The sequence below is a fragment of the Neophocaena asiaeorientalis genome, unplaced genomic scaffold (assembly GCF_003031525.2).
Source record: "Neophocaena asiaeorientalis asiaeorientalis breed wild unplaced genomic scaffold, Neophocaena_asiaeorientalis_V1.1 scaffold119, whole genome shotgun sequence".
NCBI lineage: Eukaryota > Metazoa > Chordata > Mammalia > Artiodactyla > Phocoenidae > Neophocaena > Neophocaena asiaeorientalis.
The window spans coordinates 10,331,803-10,356,949 of record NW_020175821.1 but is presented as its reverse complement, the minus strand read 5'-3'; the positions used below and the strand labels follow the sequence as shown (position 1 = coordinate 10,356,949).

The 25,147-nt window shown below is 43.6% G+C and overlaps 2 protein-coding genes and 1 long non-coding RNA gene across 5 annotated transcripts in view; 1 reads left to right on the top strand and 2 right to left on the bottom strand.

Annotated features, from left to right (window-relative positions):
- Positions 1-8,729, top strand: part of RGL1 (ral guanine nucleotide dissociation stimulator like 1) — a 271,255-nt gene extending 262,526 nt beyond the window's left edge. For all 3 annotated transcript variants that reach the window (XM_024732469.1, XM_024732467.1, XM_024732468.1), the window contains 2 exons: positions 3,717-3,831; positions 6,477-8,729. In XM_024732469.1, coding sequence (XP_024588237.1) covers positions 3,717-3,831; positions 6,477-6,664 — 303 coding nt within the window. In that variant the 3' untranslated portion in view covers positions 6,665-8,729. The remainder of the gene's footprint in view (positions 1-3,716; positions 3,832-6,476) is intronic.
- A 2,815-nt stretch (positions 8,730-11,544) lies between these two features.
- On the bottom strand, positions 11,545-20,094 carry LOC112391197 (uncharacterized). The gene is made up of 3 exons (XR_003001428.1): positions 19,843-20,094; positions 12,609-12,710; positions 11,545-11,654 (listed from the first exon to the last, which is right to left on the bottom strand). It is a non-coding gene; the product is annotated as an uncharacterized LOC112391197 (long non-coding RNA).
- A 777-nt stretch (positions 20,095-20,871) lies between these two features.
- Positions 20,872-25,147, bottom strand: part of COLGALT2 (collagen beta(1-O)galactosyltransferase 2) — a 120,518-nt gene continuing 116,242 nt past the window's right edge. Inside the window, exon 12 of the mRNA XM_024732471.1 lies at positions 20,872-23,801. Within this exon, the coding sequence (XP_024588239.1) occupies positions 23,525-23,801 (277 nt within the window). The 3' untranslated portion in view covers positions 20,872-23,524. The remainder of the gene's footprint in view (positions 23,802-25,147) is intronic.

Sequence of the window (25,147 nt, the reverse complement as noted above, 5' to 3'; positions counted from 1 at the left end):
TCCTTTGCAGTAAAACCCCACAGTAAAATGTAAATCTCGCATCTCTCCGCATCTTCATGACTTGCCTTCTTCGAGCCACACTGACTGCTTATAAGCTCAGCTTTGAATATGATGTCAGTGATAAGGAGTCACACTGTCTTCACATCTGAAGAAGAGCTTTACTAAAGCATTCACTGAATCAACAACATATTTCTTGAACATTAGTTGTGTACTAGTCATTGGACCAGGCTTTGGGAACAGGGAGATGAATGAGACATTTCTGTCTTTGAGGAACTTATAATCAAAAAGGAGATCATAAAGCATTTTTCAAAACGTATTAAATACTTTAATAGAGGTCAGATCAGATTGTAAAGGGCCTGCAGGCCTCATGAAGGAGTTTGCGTTAGTCTTGCAGTAGAGTCTTATCGCAGGCTTTTAGGTGGCGATCAGATTTGTTCTTTAGAGAAGTAGCTGGCATTGTGGAGACCTGATTCAGAAGTGCAGGGGGAGTAGACTGGAGGTGGCGGAGCGAGTTAGAAGCTGCCATTATATTCCATGTAGGACGTGTTAAGGGTTTGAATGATGGTCTGGAGATGGTATGGATTTTTGCAAGATTTTTCTAAGTTAGAATGATGGAATTCATCCATTTAGTTATGAACTTTTTGCTTACTGTTCTGGGGGAGTGGAAGAGGGAGGGCGAAAGGTTGTCCAGGCAGCCGGATGGTTGGTGGTCCCGTCCAGTACAGTGTAACTACTGGAGCAGGGGGTTTGGGGTGCACTTAATCCAAGGTCACCACAGGACATCCAAATGGCATCACCTAGTAGATGGTGAGAAACACAGGTTGGTGCAAGGCTGGTGGTGCTGGGGTCGAACGCTGGGAGTTGTCCAGCTCCACCGGCTGGATGCGGTAGTGCAGCGAGTGAGGAAGGGCTGAGGCGGAACCCACGTGGTAGTGAGGGAGGAGTGATAAGGGAGTGTCCGAGAGGAAGGGGCGCCACCACCAGGCAGCCGAGGTCATCAGTGGTATTATTGTATTTTCAGGGTGGTTTACTCACATGGCTTCTCTCACATACGCCAACCAGGGGAGTAAGTGCCAGCTGTGTAACTACGGTGTCTCTGAACTGAAAGGAACCGAGCACTGAACACGCAGCGATGTGGATGAGTCTCTAAAACACCACGTTGAGCCAAAGAAATCAGATACCCCGCATCCTGCCGGAGTCTGATCTTTCAAAAGCAGGCCCAACCTGTGGCGTTAGAAAACTAAGCTCCGGGGAGGGCACGGGGAGTGTTTCGCATTCCTATTTAAGGTGTATGAGGGTGACACCCAAGCATCGTTCAGTATCGTAATCACCAGCCACAGGTGGTGGCCGAGCGTTTGAAATGGGCAAAGTCCAAATTGAGATATGCTGTAAGCGTGAAATACACACCAGGTATTTGAAGGCTTGGTACAAAAAAATAACAATAATGAGAATGTAAAATAGCTTATTAACAATTTTGTATTGATTTTATGCTGATACAATATTTTGGACATATTAAAATTTCCCTTTTGAAAAAAATTTAAATGTGGCTACTAGGTATTTAAAATCACAGATGAGGGACTTCCCTGGCGGTCCAGTGGTTAAGACTTTGCCTTCCAATGCAGGGGGTGTGGGTTCGATCCCTGGTCGGGGAGCTGAGATCCCACGTGCCTCGCGGCCAGAAAAAAACCAAAAACATAAAACAGAAGCAATACTGTAACAAATTCAATAAAGACTTTAAAAATGGTCCACAATGAAAAAAGAAATCTAAAAAAATAAACAAATAAAATAAATTAATTAATTAAATTACAGATGAGGCTCGAATTATATGTATCTACTGGCCAGTTCTGGTTCAGGATATCAGCGTAAGGCTGCACGGCTGAGCTGTTAGTATTGTCTGTGATCATCATTTCCCCGCAGTAGCGTTTATGGTACAAAGTGACAGACTCTCAAGGAAAGCCCTCGGCCAGCCCATCCTTCTTTGGACACACCTGGGGAGGTTTAAGGTAAAATAAGCATAGCCTGGTTTTCTCCTTAGGTAGGTTTAAAGCTGATAACATTAACCACCTTAACCCAACAACCATCCCCCAATTTGGTGTCCTTTCTCCTCTGGCTTTTTATGCTCCTGGACCAGTTTGATCCAGCTGCAGGAGTACTTCCTTTAGACTATAAAAAAATAATTTTTCTCCTTTAGAATTTTGTATGCATCTCTTTCTCCCTTGTGTAAGGAGGTGCCAGATGTTTTGGTAACAGAACCTTGAGCACGGTCTTTGTCACTTATAGGGACCCCATTGTAATGCATATTGTTTACTGACTCACAAATACAGCTGCTGCCCCAGATCGGAGGGAGGCCTGTGGGCCCAGACATCCTTGGGCTCACAATAACAGTTTCTTGGAAAACATCAGACTACTACGTCGTCGTCTCTTCTTTTTTTTGGCTGTCTCTCTCCTCTTACCTCTTGGTGAGAACAGCTTTTATTTTTAAGTAAGAATAATGTGTGTTTCATTTTGCTTTCTTTCAAATTTAAAGAAATCACCCAAGGGATAGTACATAAGTCAGCCCCCTTTTCCTGTTGCTCTGAGCACCCTGAGAATAGTTGGCTGATGGGCAGAGATGAAGGGGAGAATTGGGGTGAGAGGAGGCTTAACTTGCACTTTAAAACATGTTAGATTTATTATTTTTAAACACTTAGAAGCTCATTTTTATTGAAGCGTAATTTACATGTAATTACATACATAGATCTGAAGTGTTCAGTTCTTTGGGTTTTTATAACTATAACCATATATATGTATACATATAGTTACATATGTATACTTCTGTTATATAACCACCACCCCAAGTCTAGGTAAATAACATTTTTTATCCGCCCCGTCCAAAATTCCCTTATGCCCCTTCAATCCTGCTTTAACCTTAGTTGAAGATAAGGTTAGCTAGTTTTCTAACCCCACAGGTTAATTTGGCCTGTTTTTGAAAGAACAGACTCCTGCAGCGTGTCATCTTCTGCGTCTGCTTTCTCTGGCTCACCCGTGATGTTTGTGAGATGCATCGCGTTGTTGCATGTTTCAGTTCTCAGCTCCCTCTAGCTGCTGAGTCGTGCTCTTATCGTGAATGCACTACACTGTCTTTATCCTCCCCTGTTCTCCTATTGATGGAGATGCAGGTTGATTCCACTTTGGGGCTGTTACGAATAAATCTGCTATGAATGTTTGTGTACAAGTCCTTTCGTGGACATAATGCTTTTTATTTTTCTTGGTAGATACCTAGGGGTGGGATTCCTGGGTTGTAGAGCCACTTGTGCTTTTTGAAATGGTCAGTGTGCCGAACCGTGGCCGTTCTGACCCACAGGTTGTAACCAGTGCTCAACAGGTGAGGATAATTTTGGCCCAGGACTGCAAACGCTGTGCATTTTTCACAATTCCCTCATATATATTCTTCCACCGGAACCTCCATTGGAACTGGCAAGGCACCCAGTCTCTCTGTTTTGATGGGGTTAAGACACTGTGGCTCTGAGAGAGCAGGTGACTGAGAGAAAAGATGACCTGTTATCTGAGGATGGAGCCAGGACTGGAACTTAGGACTGCTGGCTCTTGGTCCTTTCTCATTCCACCTGGCCATTTCTCCCAGGAAGGCACAAGACAGCAAGAATAAGAAGGTCAGCACAACTCTTCCAGGAGACATGAAGCTAAATGCTTTACACACCCTTTCATTGTCTTTCCAGTTGACGAGCCAGGATAAAACTCCCGCCGTGATCCAGAGGGCGATGTTGAAGCACAATCTGGACTCGGACCCGGCTGAGGGGTACGAGCTGGTACAGGTCATCTCGGAGGACAAAGGTAGGCGCGTGTTCCTTCTCAAGGCAGATTGCCCCAGTGTGAGAAGACAGGAAGTGGACACAATGTCTTTCTTAAATGGAACCAAGTGAGGGTGGTTGTTTTTTTCGGTACGCGGGCCTCTCACTGCTGTGGCCTCTCCCGTTGCGGAGCACAGGCTCCGGACGCGCAGGCTCAGCGGCCATGGCTCACGGGCCCAGCCGCTCCGCGGCATGTGGGATCTTCCCGGACCGGGGCACGAACCCACTTCCCCTGCATCGGCAGGCGGACTCCCAACCACTGCGCCACCAGGGAAGCCCAAGTGAGGGTTTTTAATCACGCTGGGGCGGAGTTGCCAGGAGCCATATGCCATCAGCTCGCTTGTAGAATCAAGCGTCTCAGGCTGGTCCCCCAGCAACCCTTGTTGCTTTCTGCGGTTTTGCTGAGCGTTCCTCCCGCCCGTTTCTGTAAACTTCTCCTCAAGCCTTCCTGTAGGAGGAGGTCCCTCCCTGTGTCAGGAGTTGGGGGATGGACGGGGTCTGTTGGCTCTTTGCAGACGGTCACGCACCTCCATTAACCAATAGTGTGTGTCCAGAAAGGTCGCAGTTCCTGCGATAATTTCTCATGGTTTCAGTTAACCACTTATGAGAGTCTGTCCTTCAGTCATCTTTATTCATGATTGACCTTCAAGCGGCAAAAGCTTCCAGCGCCAGGATTGGAAGGTTCTTTACCTCACACTTACTGAGGCAAAGAACTGGTGATCATGAAATGCTCCAGTTTGCCTAGGAGTCCATTAGTTGAAGAAATCCCTTTTATGAAAACTCCAGGCACATAATCCCCCTGCGTGTATCGATTTGCTAATCTGAATTGGGGTTGTATTTGTTGTGGGGTAGGAGGCGAGCTGGTAGGTAACTCCTCTATGCCGTGTCACATCTGAGAAGGAGACTCAGGCAGACTGAGTCTCTTTTCCAAGTGCACAAGGAACAGCCAATACTGTTGCCTGAGGCCAACCCTGTCTGCTGACAGACCCAGCACAGACCAATGCAAGTGTCTCAAGGGAGGGCTGTTCCCCAACAAGAATTCCCCCTAGAAAGGAAAAGAAGAATTATACAAGGCGGGGATGATGGAAGGGAGCAGTTATTCATACTCCATTTGACCAACAAATCACCCAGGGCTATATCTCAGGCCCCGACGAGAATAGGCGAAGTTGGAGTCGTACCTTTTCTTAGTGATGAAAAACTATAGCCTCTGAGAAAATTCTTGGACGTTTTCTTTCATCCAGCTGAGCCCTAGGTCGTGGGGCAAACCTTTCTCAGTTTCATCTTTTAATGTAGTTACTGTTAAAAGTCCAAGCCTGAAAAGTGGTCTCTTGGGTTTTACCGTGTCATCCACAAACCAACACGCCAAGGTGAGGCCAGTGGGTGTGAAGGTCCAGGAGTCCTGGAGTGCAGCTGGGGCCCAGCTTCACCAGCTGTGTGGTGGCAGGTGGGCTGCTTGACCTCCCTGGGCCTTGGTCCTTAATTAGTTAAATGGCGACAATACCCTACTGGTTCCTTGTGCATCATGGGTGATTATGACAGGAAATAACGCACCCGAAAGTGTACCGTATTGGAGATATGTTGATATATAGCTGTGAGGTAGGTTGTTACTGACCCAGGAATATGTGGGCAGGAGACTGGGGACACTTTAAGGGAGTTATCCTTTATAGAACATTTGTGCAAAATGTAGCGGAGTCACGCAGAACCTGACTGCATCAGTCGTGCTGTGGAATCTCAGTGGTCGAAGTTAACGTAAGGTCGACTTAATCCAGTTCTGCAGGCAGACACCTCTCCTGGTTGCCTCTGTCACTCCACTGCCGCAAAGCAAGACTTGCACGTTTTACCTTTTTTTTCCCTGTTGGTTTTTTTAAGATATCCATTACCCCTGAGTGCTAAAGAGTATATAGCTTCTTTTAAAAATAAATTCAAATCACTTTGCTCAATAACTTCATATTATGCTTGGAATAATCCTTGTTCAAAAATTGCAGCTATCTATATAGGTGGGAGTCACTGCAGTAGGCAATGGTTTAAATGTTAAGAGATAGATACTGTCTTATTTGGTTGCCCTTTAATATTAAAATGCAAGTTCTTAAGGAAGCAAGGCCTCAAATGGTGTAACATACTGGTTTGACTTGGGATTAATTTTAAAATATTTTGATTTTCCAAGTAAAGAGTTCTGGAAAACGGTGTAGATTTTCTGCCTTTTTCCCATGTTATTGGATTCGCTTATCTCTGTGAAAAACTGCATAGTGGAGTGGAAAATGGCCTGCAGGAGGCTAGAAACCCGGGTTTGGGTCCCAGCTCTGCCCCTGACGAGCTGTGCTCTTGGGAATGTCTTTTAACTCCTGTAGGCCTCTGCTTCCTACTGCACTTCCTTCCAGCTAAAACATCCTGCATTTGCACATTTGGTTCGTGGCTTGAATTTCTAAGATTGGATTCGCACTTAGGTTTTTTAACTTGGGATTGGAAACTGTTGGAACCGATTTGCGGGGAGGGAGTGGTGGTCACTGTCTGGTTCCGTTTGCATTCCAGGGACAAACGGCCATAGTCCCAGCCGTGTGTCTGAGCAGAATTTCCACCTGCCACGGTTAGCGCTGAGCTGACTACCTTCTCTTTCCTCATCTTTTTTAGAACTCGTGATCCCAGACTCGGCAAATGTCTTCTATGCCATGAACAGCCAAGTGAACTTTGACTTCATCTTACGCAAAAAGAATTCTGTGGAAGAGCAAGTAAAACTGCGTAGCCGGACCAGCCTGACGTTGCCCAGGACAGCCAAACGGGGCTGCTGGAGCAACAGACACAGCAAAATCACCCTCTGAAAGGAGAGACCAGTGGCCCCTTGCTTGCCAAAGGCAGGGTGGGGCTGAGAACAGGCCGTGGTGATTGCAGCTACCACCCAGTGTTAGAGGATCATTGGTGAGGTGGACAGATATTTATTGAGTACCTCTGGTGTGCAAGGCACTATGATAGGCGTCGTGGGGAAATCGGAGATGAACTTGACACGATAAGGATGATTCTCTTTGACCTATCTGAGACCAAAATGCAAAATTACCCACATTTATAAATATATATGTATGTACACACATTTGGTATGTGTGTGTATATATATAAATATGAGGGACTTACGGGATATTCTGGACTATGGAGAAACAAATTTGCACAATGGCCTGGGAAGTCGAGGTCACTTTTTACAGGGAACTAGAAGGAACTGAGAACCTCGTCTCATACCTTCCAAGTAAACAGAATCAACCCTAGGAATACAGAGTGTCCTTTGTGCCAGTATTATAAGCAGTCCAAACTATTTTTATAAAGGGAGAGGATTACTTTCTCAATCAAGTGCCACCAGAAAAGAACCACCGCAGAGGCGGGAACTGCCACAGGCTGAATGAAAGGCCACCTCGGAAAGGCTTTGGATGAGCCAGTGGCTTTGACCTCTGCTTGCATCAGCCAATTTCTGCTACCCCAGGGAGGGCTAGGAGCAGCTTTGGAGGACTGTCTGAGCCACTGGTCCAGCCGTTGTGACACCTCTGGAGGCAACACAAGCCCATTTTGATTTCTGGCAACTTCATTGTTTGTTTCCCCCCCCCTAAAGAACATATCACAATCATTCTTGCACATCCAGCCATGTTCTTTGGTAACTTATCAGCCAGAAAGGAAAGCACAAAAGGATGATGACTCATGTGGACTCTGATCTGTCTTGGAATGCCACTACTTCATTGTTTTTTTCTGCTTGCCTTTTGCATGTGAAACTACATGTCTGCAGTCTTTTGCCATCTGGATCGCAGTACCTCTATATTACGTGCAATTTGTTCCTCAGGTGTAGAAATTCCTACTGCGATTGACTATAACTGATGATTTTGAGCCTGTGAACGATTTCTGAACAGCGATTGCTCTGTGATTAGCCCCTCGGAAGATGTTCACTGCTGAGAGCAGTGTCCTGTTTTACGTATTAACTTTTATGGCCTTCCTGTGCCTAGTCGTGGGGAAAGAAATGGGGCTCCGTATATTATCCAACTCGTTTCTAAAGAGGTACATTCTTCCAGATGGAATCAGTAACTTTTTTTTTTTTTCAGGTTTCCACACTTGGTATCACAGTATCACTGTTAAGTGACACTTTTGTCTCCAGTACCACCATCATCCTCTCCCTTCCAAATCTGAGCTGTGGCTGGGGTTTGAACTACAAAGCCATACGTGGGATATTGACACGTTTAAGAAGCACTTTCAGAATGTTGTCCTTTTTAAGAAGAAAATTCTCAAAATACCAGTTTTTATTCCAAAAATAAAGAATGAACCCAGATATGAAGTGCAGATTGTAATGTGGAGCTTTTTTTTTTTTCCTATCCTGTAAGACAGCTCCCAAAGGTTATGTGTGATTTATGTTACATAAATTAGCCATATGAAATCTGCAAGAAAAACACCAGGGAAAGTCTAGAGATTTGTGGCGGTGGACCAAAGAACGAGAATGAGCCAGGAAGGCCTCAGATTTCCTTTAGGTCTTTCTAGATCAGACCGCATTGTAAAGACCGACTGGTTTCAACTAGTTGAAAAGCACTTTTTTTCTGTGTTTGCGAGGCTGGTTCGATTTGTGCTTCTGTGCGTGGAGGAGGGATGGCCAGGGTGCTAGACGTCATGGGGACTGAAGGAAACGTAGCCTCAGCCTGAATTTCTTGGTTGGAAGGTCAAAAAGAAAATGTAGAACTGTTGGCCTGGTTTAGGGCGCGGCTACCGAGACATACGTGTTGTGCCCATGTGCTCGCCTTGTGTATTTATACTGTATATGTAGAGTCTAGATTTATATACTGCAATGTAAAATATATATATTTTTTTTTCCTTTTTTAAAAAAGACAATGGAAGTCACAAGTAGATAAAACATAGCCTCATTTATTTAATGCCACTTTAAATGTCTTAAATTTGTTTCCTGGTGGACAGCCGGGTTAATACTTTTAGCTGCTCGCATATGCTTGTCTTTCTGCATCTCCATCATCTGTTTACCTTTTGGTCAAATTAATAAACTGGCTTGGGACTTGGTTGGCATGTGCGGCCAGACCCAAAGGGATTGTATCTGGAGTATTAATCTGGTGGATCTGGGTTCCAGGTATGTCAAGGAGCATTTTGGAAGCCCATGCTGGTTCAGTTGGAGGGAGCAGAGGGAAAGCCAGTGGCACAGTTAGGAGGGACCCTCTCCACTGGTAAGTGTCATGCGCATTTAGGGGAAAGAATGACGTCTTAGGAGACTGCCATCAGATGTGATGCCTTGCTGGACAGCATTCTTAGGAGTAGTTTGGCTGGGGACACCTTGTATAAAATCAGACTTAGAGTTGGGATCCAAGGCAGTACTTTGCCTTCTTTTTGACAGCCTTTCCTGAGTCTCCAATTGCTACCATCTGCACAATTCTTGAAACCGTCCATGGTGCTCCGGAAGCCGGGAGGGCCTCTGTGGAGGAAGGAAACAAGGTCTTCCCAAAAGGCAGCTTCATTCAACAGATGCCTGTTGTCATTCCGTCACATTGTTTCCAAAAAAAAAAATGGGATTCCTAAATGGATCCAAATTATCAAGTTTTCTGGGTCCTTGTGGGATAGTGGAGAAAGCCAAGTAGGTGTTTGTTTTAATAATCCATAATATGGGCAGGAAAAAAAGGGATTTCTATGTCTGGCACGAGGTGACTATGTTTTCAAGATCATTTGAGAAAATGGGTTCCCTTGTTTTGCCTCCCTGTAGAAGCAGCTTGGTGAGACTTTGCCTGAAGGAATAATGTCTTAAAATTTCCTTCTTTGGAGCCTTTTCAAATTTGCCATGCAGCACAGGACCATTAGAGGCATACGGTATTGCCCCGTGTCCCAGTTTTAGTGGTATCGAGAAGTTTCCCCGATGTCAACCGTCTTTTTCTACAGGGCTGCCGCAATGGCACCAGTGACGACCTGTATCCACAGTTCCACTATGAAGAGTTATTTCGGTCATGTTTTGAGTTACCGTTTCCCCTAGGATCTCTGTTAAAATGAAATAATTCTGGAAGGGATTTAGCCTAGGCTAAAGTAACAAACCATGAAATCTCAGTAACTTAAGATATGACACGTTGAAAACTGAGCTAGGTATTGCAAATCGGGCAGCTCTCCTTAGCGGCTCCAAGGGTCCAGGCAGCTTCCATCTTGCAACTCCGCCATCTCAGATTTTTCTTTCAACTCCCAGTGATGGTAGAGAGAACTCACAACTCTTCCTGACTGCCTTAGATGAAAGGGACCACATCACTTCCATTCACAGTCCGTTGGCCAGTCTATGGCACCAATCTAAACGCAGGGGAGGTGGGGAAATGTAGGAGGGCACCTGGAGTAGACGAGCATTTCCGTCCCCGCACAAAGGAGTTCTGTCTTCTCACTAGGGTGCATGGCTTTGTTCATCTTCCCACATTCTCCGAAAAATGTTTGGAGGAGATGGCAGTGAGGACTTGAGATGGGGGCTGCACAGAGCAAAGGAAGGGTTGAAGAAAGAGAGGTGCTCAAAGGAGGAGAAAAAGCAAGAGTAATTGAATTTTGTTTAGAATTAGCCTTATAGAATTTATTTCTAACATGCGGTCACCACCAATTTACATGCTTCTAATGTGGTCCCTACTTGAAACTAGGAGCTACTTTACAGACTTAGTTGTATGTCAAATTAAAAAAAAATCTAGGAAATTTAAAGTGTTTACACATAAACTGTGAGATTCAAATAGAAGCCGGACAAATTTAGTTAATTTAAGACTCTGAATTAGAAAACCACCACTAGGTGTGGTTTTTCAACATCTCTACCCAGAAAACTGTGTGGAGGCAATTCACTTATTTAACAGTTTGAGGTATTTAACATTTTCTTAAGAGTTGGAATGAATCTTACAAATCATGTAGTCCTCGCCCTTGTATTACAGATCCTGGGGCTGAGGCCCAGAGCAGTTACGTCAGTTGCCAAAGGTCAAGGGCAGGGCTCTGAATGACCAAACTGTGCTATGTGGGTGTCACAGTGGACTGGGCTTTCCTGACAGATGCTTCTCTACAGCCTGCTGGAGCTGGACAGGATGCCTGGGGTCTGTTGGCTCTATCCCCAGCCTTCCAACCATGTGAATTTCCAAAAGCTACATGTGAATTTCCACAGGCTACCTTGGTTAGATGTGCATCTGGTTGGTTCTGTCAAGTCTCCAAGGAGAGATCTGCTGCTGGTCGGAGAACTGCTGCCTGATATCCTGAGCATCATTTCATCTTGCAGGTGGGGAAACGGGGCCGTAAGGACCAGGATGGCATTGCGAGTTAACTCCCACCTAGGATGCATGGGGAGCCCGTGGGGTGGGTGAAAAGCACCAACCGAATGAGGAGTTAAAGGAGCGAACACCAGTGATCAGTATCGAGTACTTCGTCACAGTTTCCTCAAAAGAAATCATTTTTATTCCTACGATTGTCTCAACTTAGAGCAACGTTTTGTGCTGCAGTCACAGTCTCCCACACAAAGGGTACCGGTAAGTCAAGTTGAAAAAAGAAGAAAAGTAAATGATTTAAACTGTTTCTAGATTGCTCCAGCCGTTTTAAAAAAAAAGATGGGCTGGCCAAAAAGTTCGTTCGGGCTTTTCATACCAGCTTGTGGAAAAACCCGAACGAACGTTTTGGCCAGCCCAATACCAGGGCACCAGTTTCAAAATGGGAGAGAAGCATTCTAAATGGGAGAAGCATTCTAAATGGGAGAAGCATTCTAAATAATACCTTGCCCCCAGATGTCTACTTCTGATGATCCTCGTTTATATAACATCTGACATCCAAGCCTCCAGCAGGCCAGCGAATTGGTCTAATCAGCTAAAAAAAAATTAATATATGAGATTTCATAGATGGGAAGTAAACGGGGGATGGGGTTGCAGAGCTTCTTTATACATCAGGCTGTGTGTGTATGAGAGAGCGACAGAAACATTAGATGTTAGTGAGGAAACAAGAAATGAGGCAAACTCTCTCTAGAAGCTTTGCATGGTTGCAGTTTGGTGTGGGTGGGATCTGACTGCCTAGCTCTGGCTCCCAGCCCACTTACTATCTTAGGCAAGTCATTTAGCTATTGCTTCATCTAAAAAGTGGGGATTGAAAATAGTTCCTACCTCTGGAGGTTCATGTAGTATATTACATTACACAGCACACGTAAAGAAAGCACTTCCCTCTGGTGCTTACTTTAAGAGTTCACTGCTGTTATTCCCAGGAAGCTCATGGCCTAAGGGGGGGGCGGGGCGTGCTGTCTTCTTAGAAGCCCTCCAGCCTCCTTCCCTAATAAGCAATGACACAGGGCAGATGTGACACTCAGACGTGGGACTTCAGATGCTTGAACAGCACCCTGGGAAAACTGAGCCTGCTGCTGCTTTGGGGAAAGACTGACTCACGGAGCTGGAGGGTAGCCAGGGCTCCTGCAGCTTGCTCCACAGCCCCGCTCCAAAGAGGCTGGGGAGAGGGGAGTGTGGGCCCAGCGCAGCCCTGACCACAGTGCCTCCTGGCGGGGCTGAGGCTGCACAGGGACACACACTGGGCGACTCGGAAAGGAGCCACTGGCCCGTGTGAAACGGCCCTGAGCTGGAGCATCCCCCTCCCAGAGCCTAAGGTGATTCCTGTCAGGGTCCCCACCTTTTTTGGATTCCTTCTGTGGTCAGGGGGGGACAGGTCTCTCACCAGAAGCTGAGCCCCCATTCCCCTGTTCTCCCAGACCTGTATCTTTCTTTCCCTGCAGAATGGGGCTCTCTGCTCTGACTCTCCCTCTGCCCGGGGATGACTCACATGCAGGACAGTGAATTGTTGCTGTTCCACAGGCACTGGGGGCCCTGGGCATCCCAATTATTCCTTTGCATGCTGTCCAGCTCACTGCCATCTCAGCCTCTCCTGTTGTTGCAGGTTTGCAAGGATAAAATAGTCATTTTAAGGACCTGGGTTGCCACTTCCATTCCAAGCCTCTCCTACTATTTTTTTCTCTCTGGTTCCCTCCCTTTCCAGCCTGTGCACCAGGCTCACTTCTCCACTAACGAGCCTGAATCTGTTTTCTTATCCCTTTGGCCCTTGCGCTTCTCTCCTGGACTTGAACCTCTGTGCTGTGCCCTGGAAGCTGCCTCTTTCCTCTCCCCTCTAATTCCCTAAGGCCTGCAACCCCTCATCTGTCCCGTCCCTGCTCAGCTATGGGCATGGTTTCCTCCCTGTGGCCATTCTAAACAGTAATATCCCCTTCAAGTCTTCCCAATTCATGCTGGTATTTTACAGAGCAGGTAAAACCCTTCAGACCACACCATCAATACAAACATCTCAACTCCTGTCTGAGGGTCTTCCCCGAACTGCCAGTTCCCTTTGGGAGAGGACACTTTGTCACAAGTTATTTTCTAATCTTCTCTGAAGAACAGAGAGAGAGGGCTGTCCAGGACCTGAAAATCACGTTCCCTCATGAGCAAGAGCCCAGAGGCCTGCCCAGCCTCCCCTAGAACAGGAAGCACCCAGAGGAGCCTCCTCTGGACCAGCGGGGGTGGGGGCACAAAGCTGGTGTTCAGACATAGAGATTTGGTCAAAGTGCCCACAGCAGAGGAAGCCAAGCTGAAGAAACTCCAGAGAGGGGCCGAAAAAATAAACTCAGTAAATTAAAGAGAAACCAGTGTTCAGAGGTGATCCTTCATTCTTTCCATCCCTTTTGAGGGCATACGGGAGGGCAGTTTGGGGCTGTGAGTGGCCTCCCTGGTGTGGCAGGAGGGACCCGAGCTAAGATCATCTCAATATCAGTACACCTACGGGTGGAGGCTAAGACACAGGCCATCTTAGGCAAATCTATAGACCAGAAAGGAAGACACTTTCCAGCCCAACAACAAATTTTAATGGAGCCATTCCACCACTTGCCTGGAACCCATTCAGTATTTAATAATTCTTCCTGAAAGCACACCTAAACTCTTCATGCTGCAATTCAAGCCATTTCCTCATTCCGTTTGCATAATAAGAGAAGGCACCATTTTCTCCTCCCACCAGGAAGCCTGCACAAGCCTCTAAACCAGCCTCACCCACCAGGGGGCAGACACTAGAAGCAAGAAATATACAGTCCCACAGCCTACGGCGCTAAGTCTACAAATACCCTACCCTGGGACCAGCTGGTGCCCAGACACTGGGTGATGAGAGGGAAGTGGACTGCTGGGACACATAGGACATCCCCTACAGCGGAGGCCACTTCTCCAAGGTCAAGAAATGTAACTAACCTTCCACACATATAAAAATACAAATAGAAGTTTAGACAAAATGAGATGGCAGAGGAATAAGTTCCAGATGAAGGAACAAGATAAAACCCCAGAAGGATAACTAAGTGATGTGGAGATAGGCTATATACCTGAGAAAGCATTCAGAGTAATGACTGTAAAGATGACCCAAGAACTCAGGAAAAGAATGGATGCACACAGAGCAAGAAGTTACAAGAAGTTTTTAACAAAGAGTTAGAAAAAATAAAGAACAACCAAACAGAGTTGAAGAATGCAATAACTGAAATGAAAAACACAAGAAGGAATCAATAGCAGAATAAATGAGGCAGAAGAACAGATAAGAGACCTGGAAGACAGAGTGGTGGAAATCACTGTCATGGGATAAAATAAAGAAAAAAGAATAAAAAGAAAAAAGCACAGTCTGAGAGACCTTTGGGACAATATCAAATACACCAACATTCACATTATAGGGGTCCCAGAAGAAGAATAAGAGAAAGAGCCTGAGAAGATATGTGAAAAGATAATAGCTGAAAACTTCCCTAACACGGAAAAGGAAACAATCACCGAAGTCCAGGAAGCACGGAGAGTCCCATACAGGATCAACACAAGAAGGAACACACCAAGACACATAGTAATCAAATTGACAAACATTAAAAATAAAGAGAATATATTAAAATCAACAAGGGAAAAACAACAAATAATATACAAGAGAATCCTCATAAGGTTATCAGCTTATTTTTTAGAAGAAACTCTGCAGGCCAGAAGGGAGTGGCATGATATATTTAAAGTGATGAAAGGGAAAAACCTACAACCAAGAATACTCTACCCAGAAAGGCTCCCATTCAGATTTGATGGAGAAATCCAAAGCTTTACAGACAAGCAAAAGCTAAAAGAATTCAGCACCACCAAACCAGCTTTAAAACAAATGCTAAAGGAACTTCCTTAGGTGGAAAAGAAAAGGCCACAACTAGGTACAAGAAAATTACAAGATGGGAAAGCTCACTGGTAAAGGCAAACATACAGTAAATGTAGGAAATCATCCATACACAAATATGATTATCTAAACCAATAATTGTGAGAGGATGAGAGTACAAATGCAGAATCTTGAAATGCATTTGAAATGAAAAGACCAGCAACTTAAAACTATCATATATATACACAGACAAATATCAAAACATACATATATCAAAACCTCATGGTAATGGTAAACCAAAAATGTATTAATAGATATACACACAAGTAAACAGAATCCAAACACAACACTGAAGATAGTCGTCAAAATACAAGAGGAGAGAAAAGAGGAAGGGAAGAAAAAAGACCTGCAAAGACAAATCCAAAACAATAAAATGGCAATAAGAACATACATATAGATATGTACATGGATTAAATGCTCCAACCAAAAGACAGATAGGCTGAATGGATACAAAAATAAGACCTGTATATATGCTGTCTACAAGAGACCCACTTCAGATCTAGAGATACATACAGACTGAAAGCGAGGGGATGGAAAAAGGTATTCCATGCAAATGGAAATCAAAAGAAAGCTGGAGTAGCAGTACTCATATCAGACAAAATAGACTTTAAATTAAGACTGTTACAAGAGACAAAGAAGGACTACATAATGATCCAGGGATCAATCCAAGAAGAAAATATGACAATTGTAAATATATATGCACCCAACATAGGAGCAACTCAATATATAAGGCAAATGCGAACAGCCATAAAAGGCGAAATCAACAGTAACACAATAATAGTGGGGGACTTTAACACCCCACTTACATCAATGGACAGAACATCCAGACAGAAAAATCAGTAAGGAAACACAGGCCTTAAGTGACACATTAGACCGGATAGACTTAATTGATACTTATAGAGCATTCCATCCCAAAGTAGCAGAATACACATTCTTTTCAAGTGCACATGGAACATTCTCCAGAATACATCTCATGCTGGGTCACAAAGCAAGCTTCAGTAAACTTAGGAAATTGAAATTGTATCAAGCATCTTTTCTAACCACAATGTTATAAGATTAGAAATCAACTACAAGAAAAAAACTGCAAACCGCCCCCCCCCACACACACAAACACCTGGAGGCTAACCAACCTGCTACTAAACAACCAAAACAATATGTGACTAAACAACTAATGGGTCACTAAAGAAGTCAAAGAGGAAATAAAAAAAATACCTAGAGACAAATGAAAATGAAAACATATATTCTTTGAAAAGATAAACAAAATTGATAAATCTTTAGCCAGACGCATCAAGAAAAAAAGGGAGAGGGCTCCAAATCAATAAAATTAGAAATGAAAAAGAAGTTACAACTGACACCACAGAAATACAAAGGATCATGAGAAACTACTACTATCAACTATATGCCAATAAAACAGACAACCTTGAAAAATGGACAAATTCTTAAAAAGGTACAATCTCCCAAGACTTAGCCAGGAAGAAATAGAATATATGAACAGACCAATCACAAGTGCTGAAATTGAAATTGATTTAAAAACTCCCAACAAACAAAAGTCCAGGACAAGATGGCTTCACAGGGAAATTCTATCAAACATTTAGAGAAGAGTTAACACCTATCCTTCCGAAACTATTTCAAAAAATTGCAGAGGAAGGAACATTTCCAAACTCAATGATGCCACCATCACTCTGATACCAAAACCAGAAAAGGATACTACAAAAAAAGAAAATTACAGGCCAATTATCACTGATGAACATACACACAAAAATCCTCAACAAAATATTAGCAAACAAAATCCAACAAGACATTAAAAGGATCACATACAATGATCGAGTGGGATTTATCCCAGGAATGTAAGGATTTTTCAATATCTGAAAGTCAATCAGTGTGATACCCCACATTAATGAATTGAAGAATAAAAACCATATGATCATCTCAATAGATGAAGAAAAAGCTTGATAAAATTCCACATCCATTTACAATAAAAACTCTCCAGAAAGTGGGCACAGAGGGAACCTACCTCAACATAATATAGGCCATATATGACAAACCCACAGCTAACATCATATGTAATGCTAAAAGCTGAAAACATTTCCTCTAAGATCAGGAATGAGACAAGGATGTCCACTCTCGCCACTATTATTCAACAGTTTTGGAAGTCCTAGCCATGGCAATCAGAGAAGAAAAAGAAATAAAAGGAATCCAAGTTGGAAAAGAAGAAGTAAAAGTGTCACTGTTTGCAGATGACATGATACTATACACAGAAAATCCTAAAGACACTACCAGAAAACTACTAGAGCTCATCAATGAATTTGGTAAAGTTGCAGGATACAAAATTAATATGCAGAACTCTGTGGCATTTCTATACACTAACAATGAAAGGCCAGAAAGAGAAATTAAGGATGCAATCCCATATATCATTGCATCAAAAAGAATAAAAACCTAGGAATAAACCTACCTAAGGAGGCAAAAGACCTGTACTCCAAAGACTATAAGACACTGATTAAAGAAAAATCAAAGATGGTAGAAACAGATGGAAAGATATATCATATTCTTGGATTAGAAGAATCAATATTGTCAAAATGACTATGCTACCCAATGCAATCTATGAATTCAGTGCAATCCCTATCAAATTACTAATGACAGTTTTCACAGAACTAGAACAAAAATTTTTTTAATTTGTATGGAAACACAAAAGACCCCAAGTAGCCAAAGGAATTTTGAGAAAGAAAAATGAAGCTGGAGGAATCAGGCTCCCTGACTTCAGACTACACTACAAAGCTACAGTCATCAAAACAGCATGGTATTGGCACAAAGACAGAAATATAGATCAATGGAATAGGGTAGAAAGCCCAGAAATAAACCCACGCACCTATGGTCAATTATTCTATGACAAAGGAGGCAAGACTACACAATGGAGAACATACAGTCTCTTCAATAAGTGGTGCCAGGAAAACTGGACAGCTACCTGTAAAAGAATCAAACTAGAACATTCTCTAACACCACATACAAAAATAAACTCAAAACGGATTAAAGAACTAAATGTAAGACCAGATACTATAAAACTACTAGAGGAAAACATAGGCAGAACACTTTTTACATAAATCGCAGCAACATCTTTTTGGATTCGTCTCCTAGAGTAATGGAAATAAAAATAAAAAAACAAATGGGACCTAATTAGACTTAAAAGCTTCTGCACAGCAAAGGAAACCATAAACAAAAAGACAGCCTACAGAATGGGAGAAAATATTTGCAAATGATGCTACTGACAAGGGATTAATCTCCAAAATATATAAACAGTTCATACAGCTCAGTCCATACAGCTCAATATCAAAAAAACAAACAACCCAATCAAAAAATGGGCAGAAGATCTACATAGACATTTCTCCAAAAAATACATACAGATGACCAAAAGCACATGAAAAGATGCTCAACATCACTAATTATTAGAGAAATGAAAATCAAAACTATAATGAGGTACCACCTCACACTGTTCAGAACGACCATCATCAAAATGTCCACAAATAATAAATGCTAGAGAGGGTATGGAGAAAAAGGAACCCTCCTACATTGTTGTTGGGAATATAAATTGGTACAGCCACTATGGAGAAGAGTATGGAGGTTCCTTAAAAATCTAAAAATAGAGCTACCATGTGATTCAGCATTCCCACTCCTGGGCATATACCTGGAGAAAACCATAATTGGAAAAGATACATGCACCCCAGTGTTCATAGCAGCAGTATTTACAATGGCCAGGACATGGAGGCAACCTAAGTGTCCATCAACAGATGAATGGATAAAGAAGATGTGGCACATATACACATATATAATGTGTATATATATGATATACACACACATATATTACACAATGGGATATTACTCTGTCATTTAAAAGAATGAAATAATGCCATCTGCAGTAACACAGATGGACCTAGAGATTATCATACTAAGTGAAGTAATCCAGACAGAAAGACAAATATCATATGATAGCGCTTATATGTGGAATCAAAAAAAAATGATACAAATGAACCTATTTACAAAACAAATAGACTCACAGACACAGAAAACAAACTTACAGTTACCAAAAGGGGAGGCGGGGATAAATTAGGAGTTTGGGATTAACATATACATACTACTCTATATAAAACAGATGACCAAAAAGGACCTACTGTATAGCACAGGGAACTCTACTCAATATCTTATAATAACCTATAATGGAAGAGAATGTAAAAAAAGTATATATTCACATACATATACGCATATATAATTGAATCACTTCACTGTACATTGAAACTAACATAACATTGTAAATCAACTATATTTCAATAAAAAAAATTTTTTTTAATTAAAAGTTAAAGAGAAGGCACCATTTTCTATGTAATCTGTTAACACAATGTACTAAAACCTATCATTTCTCTCTTTTCCAAGCAGGCAAAAACAAAACCAAAAACAACATACTGGCCACCACTGGCCAGACTCTTCACCCTTGTCTCAGCCACCCTGCTCGATTTAGGGAATGCCATCAGCCCACTCACAGGGAGTCCCCTCCCATGTCACTGCTCTCTCCTCCTGGCTCCCCTCCCACTGACACATTTAATCAGGAAGTCTCCAGGGAAGGAAGGTTCTCTCTGAGATAACAAACATCCCCACAAAACATAAAATGTGGGTGAAATGATTATTTCCAAGGCTGCCTGTGCTGAGGTTTCTGAACAGATCATCCATGACATGCTATTTTATCAAATGACCAGCCTCACTTTAACTCTCACTTTGTCATTAGTTAAATCCTCACTGAATTAATTTCTTGTCAGTCATAAAGATCACTTACTTGGAAAGAATGTCTTGAAAGCACATTGTAGAAGCCTCTTGGGAAAACTCATCTTTATCTTACAGTTACTAATTAGATGGATTTGTTCCAACTGTAAGTGAAAATATTCCCATGTGTGTAGCTGAATGGGAATTTTGTTTCCGACACCAGAATTTTACTGGAAATCTCTGCATTGTCTGTCAGGAAAGCAACCAAACTTAGAATTCCCCCCAGAAACAACGGCCTCTGCATTCGTGAGAATAGTCTGGAGCAGGAGGGTAGCCGCCTTGCCATCATTATCGGCTCTCAAGACTGTTTCCTGTCAATAACCCCAACACATAGCTGACCCTTTGGTCCTACCCAGCTCCCCATCACTCCCTAATAGGCCCTTCCACAGCCCCAAACCCGACACAACTGTCACATTCCCAGCAAAGCTGCCTCCAATGGCCCCCTCCTCAGCAGAACCAGGTTCCCTGGGTCCTATGGCCCCTTTTGTTCCAGCCTCTGAAAGAGAGCCATCCTGCTTACATGGCTGCTCCCTTGGACCACAGACGCCACAGCAGTAGGGACCTTTTCTAGACCTCTGAGCATCTCAGTGCCCAGCAAAGGGCCTGAAACAAGGGAGCGCTCACACCTGTTTCTTGAGGTTTGGGGGGAGCCTGAGCTGAAATACAGGGGGTCATTGAGGCCAACATGGGTTCTCCTTATTTTGCCCCAAGATAAATCTCTTTGGCCTGGGACAAGCATTTCAGTATCTTTTGATGAATGGATAGATAGGCTGACCAATAGCACAGAAATGCAAAATGAATCCTCCGTCAATCACCCTCCCACTGGAGGCCTAGAATCCTTTTTGGCTTACCCACCTCTCCAGCAGTCTAAAACATATCCCACTGGACAGGAAGGCTGGTGACCACCCTCTGTTCTTTGCCACAGGGATTGCACAGCAGTGATGATTACCTTTGGCCTCTGACATCCTTGGCCGGTGCAGACCTGGAAATTCCAGCAGTGTTGGCTGTTGACCAGCGTTGGAGGAACCAATTAACAATCATAGAGTTGCACGTTTTTTAATTTTTCACAAAGTGCTCTAGAAGGCAAGTAGTTTATCACTTCCCCACCCTGAAATGACAGAGCATGACAGACAGTGTAGGATGCTGGGATGCTGGCTCTTGTTTTCCAGAGTTCCTGGAGCAGGCCCCAGTGAACAAAGCAAGGCCCGTGCAGTGTGTCGTCTGCATATTGTACATACTCAGTCCACACTTAGCAGCACCAGCACTGCTGAAGTCAGGGCCGGCCATCCAGAAGATTACACCTTGGATCTCAAGATCCAGAGAGGGTTTAACTTCCAGAGGCAGACAGCAGGTGCCATGACGGAGGCAAAGTCCTCTGACACCGTGAAGGTCTAATGTCTTGACTTGAGGCTAGACGGGAGGCAGGAAAGAATAATGAGGTCAAGGAATCCCTGGATTGCTGAAGAGATGACCTTCTAAAGAAAAGCTGCGTCTGCAGCTCGCAATGTTCACAATGAAAGAACACTGCTTGGGATTCTAGACCTGAGTGGAGAAAAGCAACGGCTGGGCTAACAGAGCCAGAATTTTATTCACAGTAGAACAGTCCTAATCTAAAATTCTAGAATTTATGAACAATGTCTTTTAAGAATGAGAATTCAAAAAAAAAAAAAAAAAAGATTGGGAATTCATAAACCCACCAGACCAGCTGACAGGAAAAAAGAAAAAAAAAACCACCAATGTTCTCTATGAAACATAACCACACAAAAATTAATTAAATCTTCCTCTACTCCCAATACCTCAGCCTCCGCCCACCTCTTTAAAACAAAAACAAAACATGAAATTCACGCACATCTGCACACACTCAAATACGCAAACGAAGTACAGCATACCCAAGGAAACCTTAGGAATCGCCTAAGGGTTTTTCACTAGCTCCCCAGATGCTCTGTTTTTCTAGACAAAGAGTCAAGCTCTGATAGCTATGTCTAAGCAGTAAAAATCAGGCAGCTGAGATCCCTTCCCTCAGTCTCCTGGCTTATTGGTCAATGCAGAAGAACCAACCATAAGTCAAGAGGGAAGGCCGAGGTTGGTGTTCTGTGGAAGGAAGCTGCCGGGTTGTCCTGCAGCCTGGGGCCCTCATGGGCAGCAGGAAGCTTGGTGCACCCAGCAAGGCCACCAACGGGTTCTGCTCCAAAGCATGAAGCTCAGAGTCAACACCCAGGACACGGAGAGAGGAGCGTGTGTGGACAGGATGCTTGGGGAGGGGATTTCTGGAGACCACGTTTTACTGCTTGCAGGCATGAGAACAGAAACCTAAAACAAACCAGCATGAGATATCCAAGGATCACAGATTGTGGAGCTGAAACAGATGATGTAGTCCAACTCTGCATTTTACATAAAATCCATTTATGAAGAAAGCAGAGAGGTGGTCTGCCCAGGATCCTGACTCCAAGGCTTCCCTGGTTGTTGGTCTAAATCAGTTGATCAGTCCATTGTTTCTAACCAAGGTCTCTCGCCTGAGGTGGAGAATCATTTGTTTCCAGAAGGTTAGAATCTCCCACTCAACAGGCCTCCTTATAAGAGTCAGGCTGGGAAATGCAGAAGAACCAGATTCTGGAACCAACGTGTCTACACTCACCACTTCCCAGGGGGCAATAAAAGCCTAACACATATGTTTCTCTGCCTTATCCTACAGACATTTCCCCCACATTTTGTAAAATAAATAATTCAAAATAGAATGAAAATCCCAGGCAAGGACAGTTTCTGGCCTAAAGTTGTGCTCTGCCTCTTAACAGTGACTCATAAAACTCACACCTGCAACTCACTCCCAGGCTCTGGGTGGAGAGGACAGTCTGACGTGCTGGGGCAGCACATGAACCCCCGGGACAGCAATTACACACCAGTCCCAGCCCCTTATATATTAAATTTATCTTCATAAATAGAGCATCCCAACTCAAGCGACCATAATAAAGAAAGCCAAAGTTTGAGTGCTTTCCTCAAATACCTACACAAACCCTCAAATACCTATGAAACTATATGCTCATGGCAAAATGGACCCCTCTTCATGGGAGCTTCAATTGCCATGATAGTCAAATGCCAAGTCACACACAGACCCAAATACCCATCCCTGTTGGATAACGGGGACTAAGATGAAAAAGTCACTTTGTAATAAGGCTCACGGCAAAATGCCTTTAAAGAAAAAGCCCAATTAATTTGATTTTAAATGATCTGATTCCCCCTCCCCCACACCCCGAACTTGGAACATACTCAAGTTTTCAAGGTCACATCTATGACATAAAATGGGCCCACTAGACCAATAGATGTGGTCCAGTTGACTTGGCTGCCAGGCCTACCCATTTATTGACGTGATAGTGTGGTGATCACCTTTCCCTTGGACGAATCTCCGAGCCATGCTGTTCAACCTCAATGTGACAACCAGTATCATATGGGTAATGAACTGAGGGACAAGGTGTCTGGATTGAAGTTCATCTTAATGGTTGCCATAAAGCCTATTTTCTAGCCATCTAGGAAATTTGGGTTTAGTTTCCCTATTCTCTTCCCCTGTCAAAATATACTAATTTTGATCAATCACATTAGACCACTTTGGTTAGGTGATCATGACCATGAAAAGAAAGTGGAACAAACATATCAACAGCCCATTAGGAAAACCAAAGGGCAGTAAATCCCCCATGGAGCCCTCATAACTCATCTCTCGAAGGCACAGTGTCCAGGGAGGTTGGCGGTGGCAGGGCCTCTGTGTTCTTGGCATTGCGGTAGATGTGACCTTGCTTCCTGGACTTCCAGGCATGTGTCCTGTCCCAGTCAGTGGCCACTGTCTCATTGTCCCAGATGGTTGAGGTCTCCGTGTCACTCAGATACCCTGGCTGGCCTGTGTAGTGTGTTGGGTAGATGAGCAAGGGTTCTGCAGAGAAGGCTTTCAAGTCCCTGGATTCGTAATGCTCCATGTACTCAGCACTGAAAACAAGAGGTGTACAGGTGGGTGAGGGGGCAGGACACTTACAGAACAGGGGAAAAGAGCCCCACTTGTTATCTCTTAAATTCTCATAGATTCATTTGATTATTTTTCAAGTTGTGTCCCGTGTGGAAAATTTTAGTCTACGAACGTAATACAGTTTTCTTTAAAAGCTTTCAGATGTTCTAAACAAATGCACAAAGAAAAAGGTCAGGATGTTTCTGTTGTATTTGGATAGACTAGTTTAAAAATGAATTTCAGGTCTTATTCTAAAAATTAAGGATTAAGCTCTGTTGGACCATAATAATAAATAAATGTGATCACTTTGTAGAAAAATGCTCTGTTCCTGGATTAATAAATTAGACGGCTGGGAGCTGGATGGCAATGAAGGGTTGAGTGATGTGGTGTAGGCTTGGAGGCACACCAGCGTGGCTTTGCATTCCAGCGACAAGTGAGTGTAAAGTGGAGGGATGACTTGCCCTCCCTCCCAGGGCTCCTGTGCAGATTACATGAGGTGACATCTGCTTGGCTGCTAGGTCTCAATTCCCTTTCTGTTGAGGGGATGATGATTGACCTCCATGTTTATGTTGGGAAGCAGAGATAAAAATCAGTCTCCAACATGTTGTCCATCTTTACTGAAGACAGGAGACAAAATGAGCAAGATGCAGGACAAGAACACTCAACTGCTAACATGAAGACCATCTAGGGAGGAATCACCCAGCAACTGAGAGAAGAAGCCAAGGTTAGAACCTGGTCTTCTGCTCCAGTAATGAATTTAAGGAAGCACTGATCAAGCAGCTATTATCTATAGAGTTTGGACTAGGCTCTAAGGACACAGAGATAAAAGATGGTTCCTGCCTCAGGGGCTCATAGGTTATTGGGGAGACTGACACATAAGCCCATAATTTACCATGCCCTTGATAAGCACTAGGTCAGAGTGAACTCCCAGGCTACAGGGACTCTAGCATCACACTGCCTTCTTCTATGGACACCTTGCTCAGAGGCCACCTCCACTCTCCCTGAGCCTCTAACACATCTCTGTGATTGCAGGTATCACAATATATCACAATGACTGTTCTCGAGTCTGGGTTCCCGACTAGCCTGTGAGCTACTGCCTGGCCAACAGTACACTCAATGAACTAAGAAATGAACAGAAAAATCTGAGGTGTTTAGGAAGATGACCTTCACCTTGAGGTGTATATGGGTTTATGGAGTAAGAAAATCAGAGATGAGAGGACTGAGCAGATTATGTCCAGTTAAACTACCTGCTGGGTATTCAAGAGGACTCCTATGCAAGACTCACCATTTCTGCCTCATCTTCCCCATCTGTAAAAGGGGATAATCACTC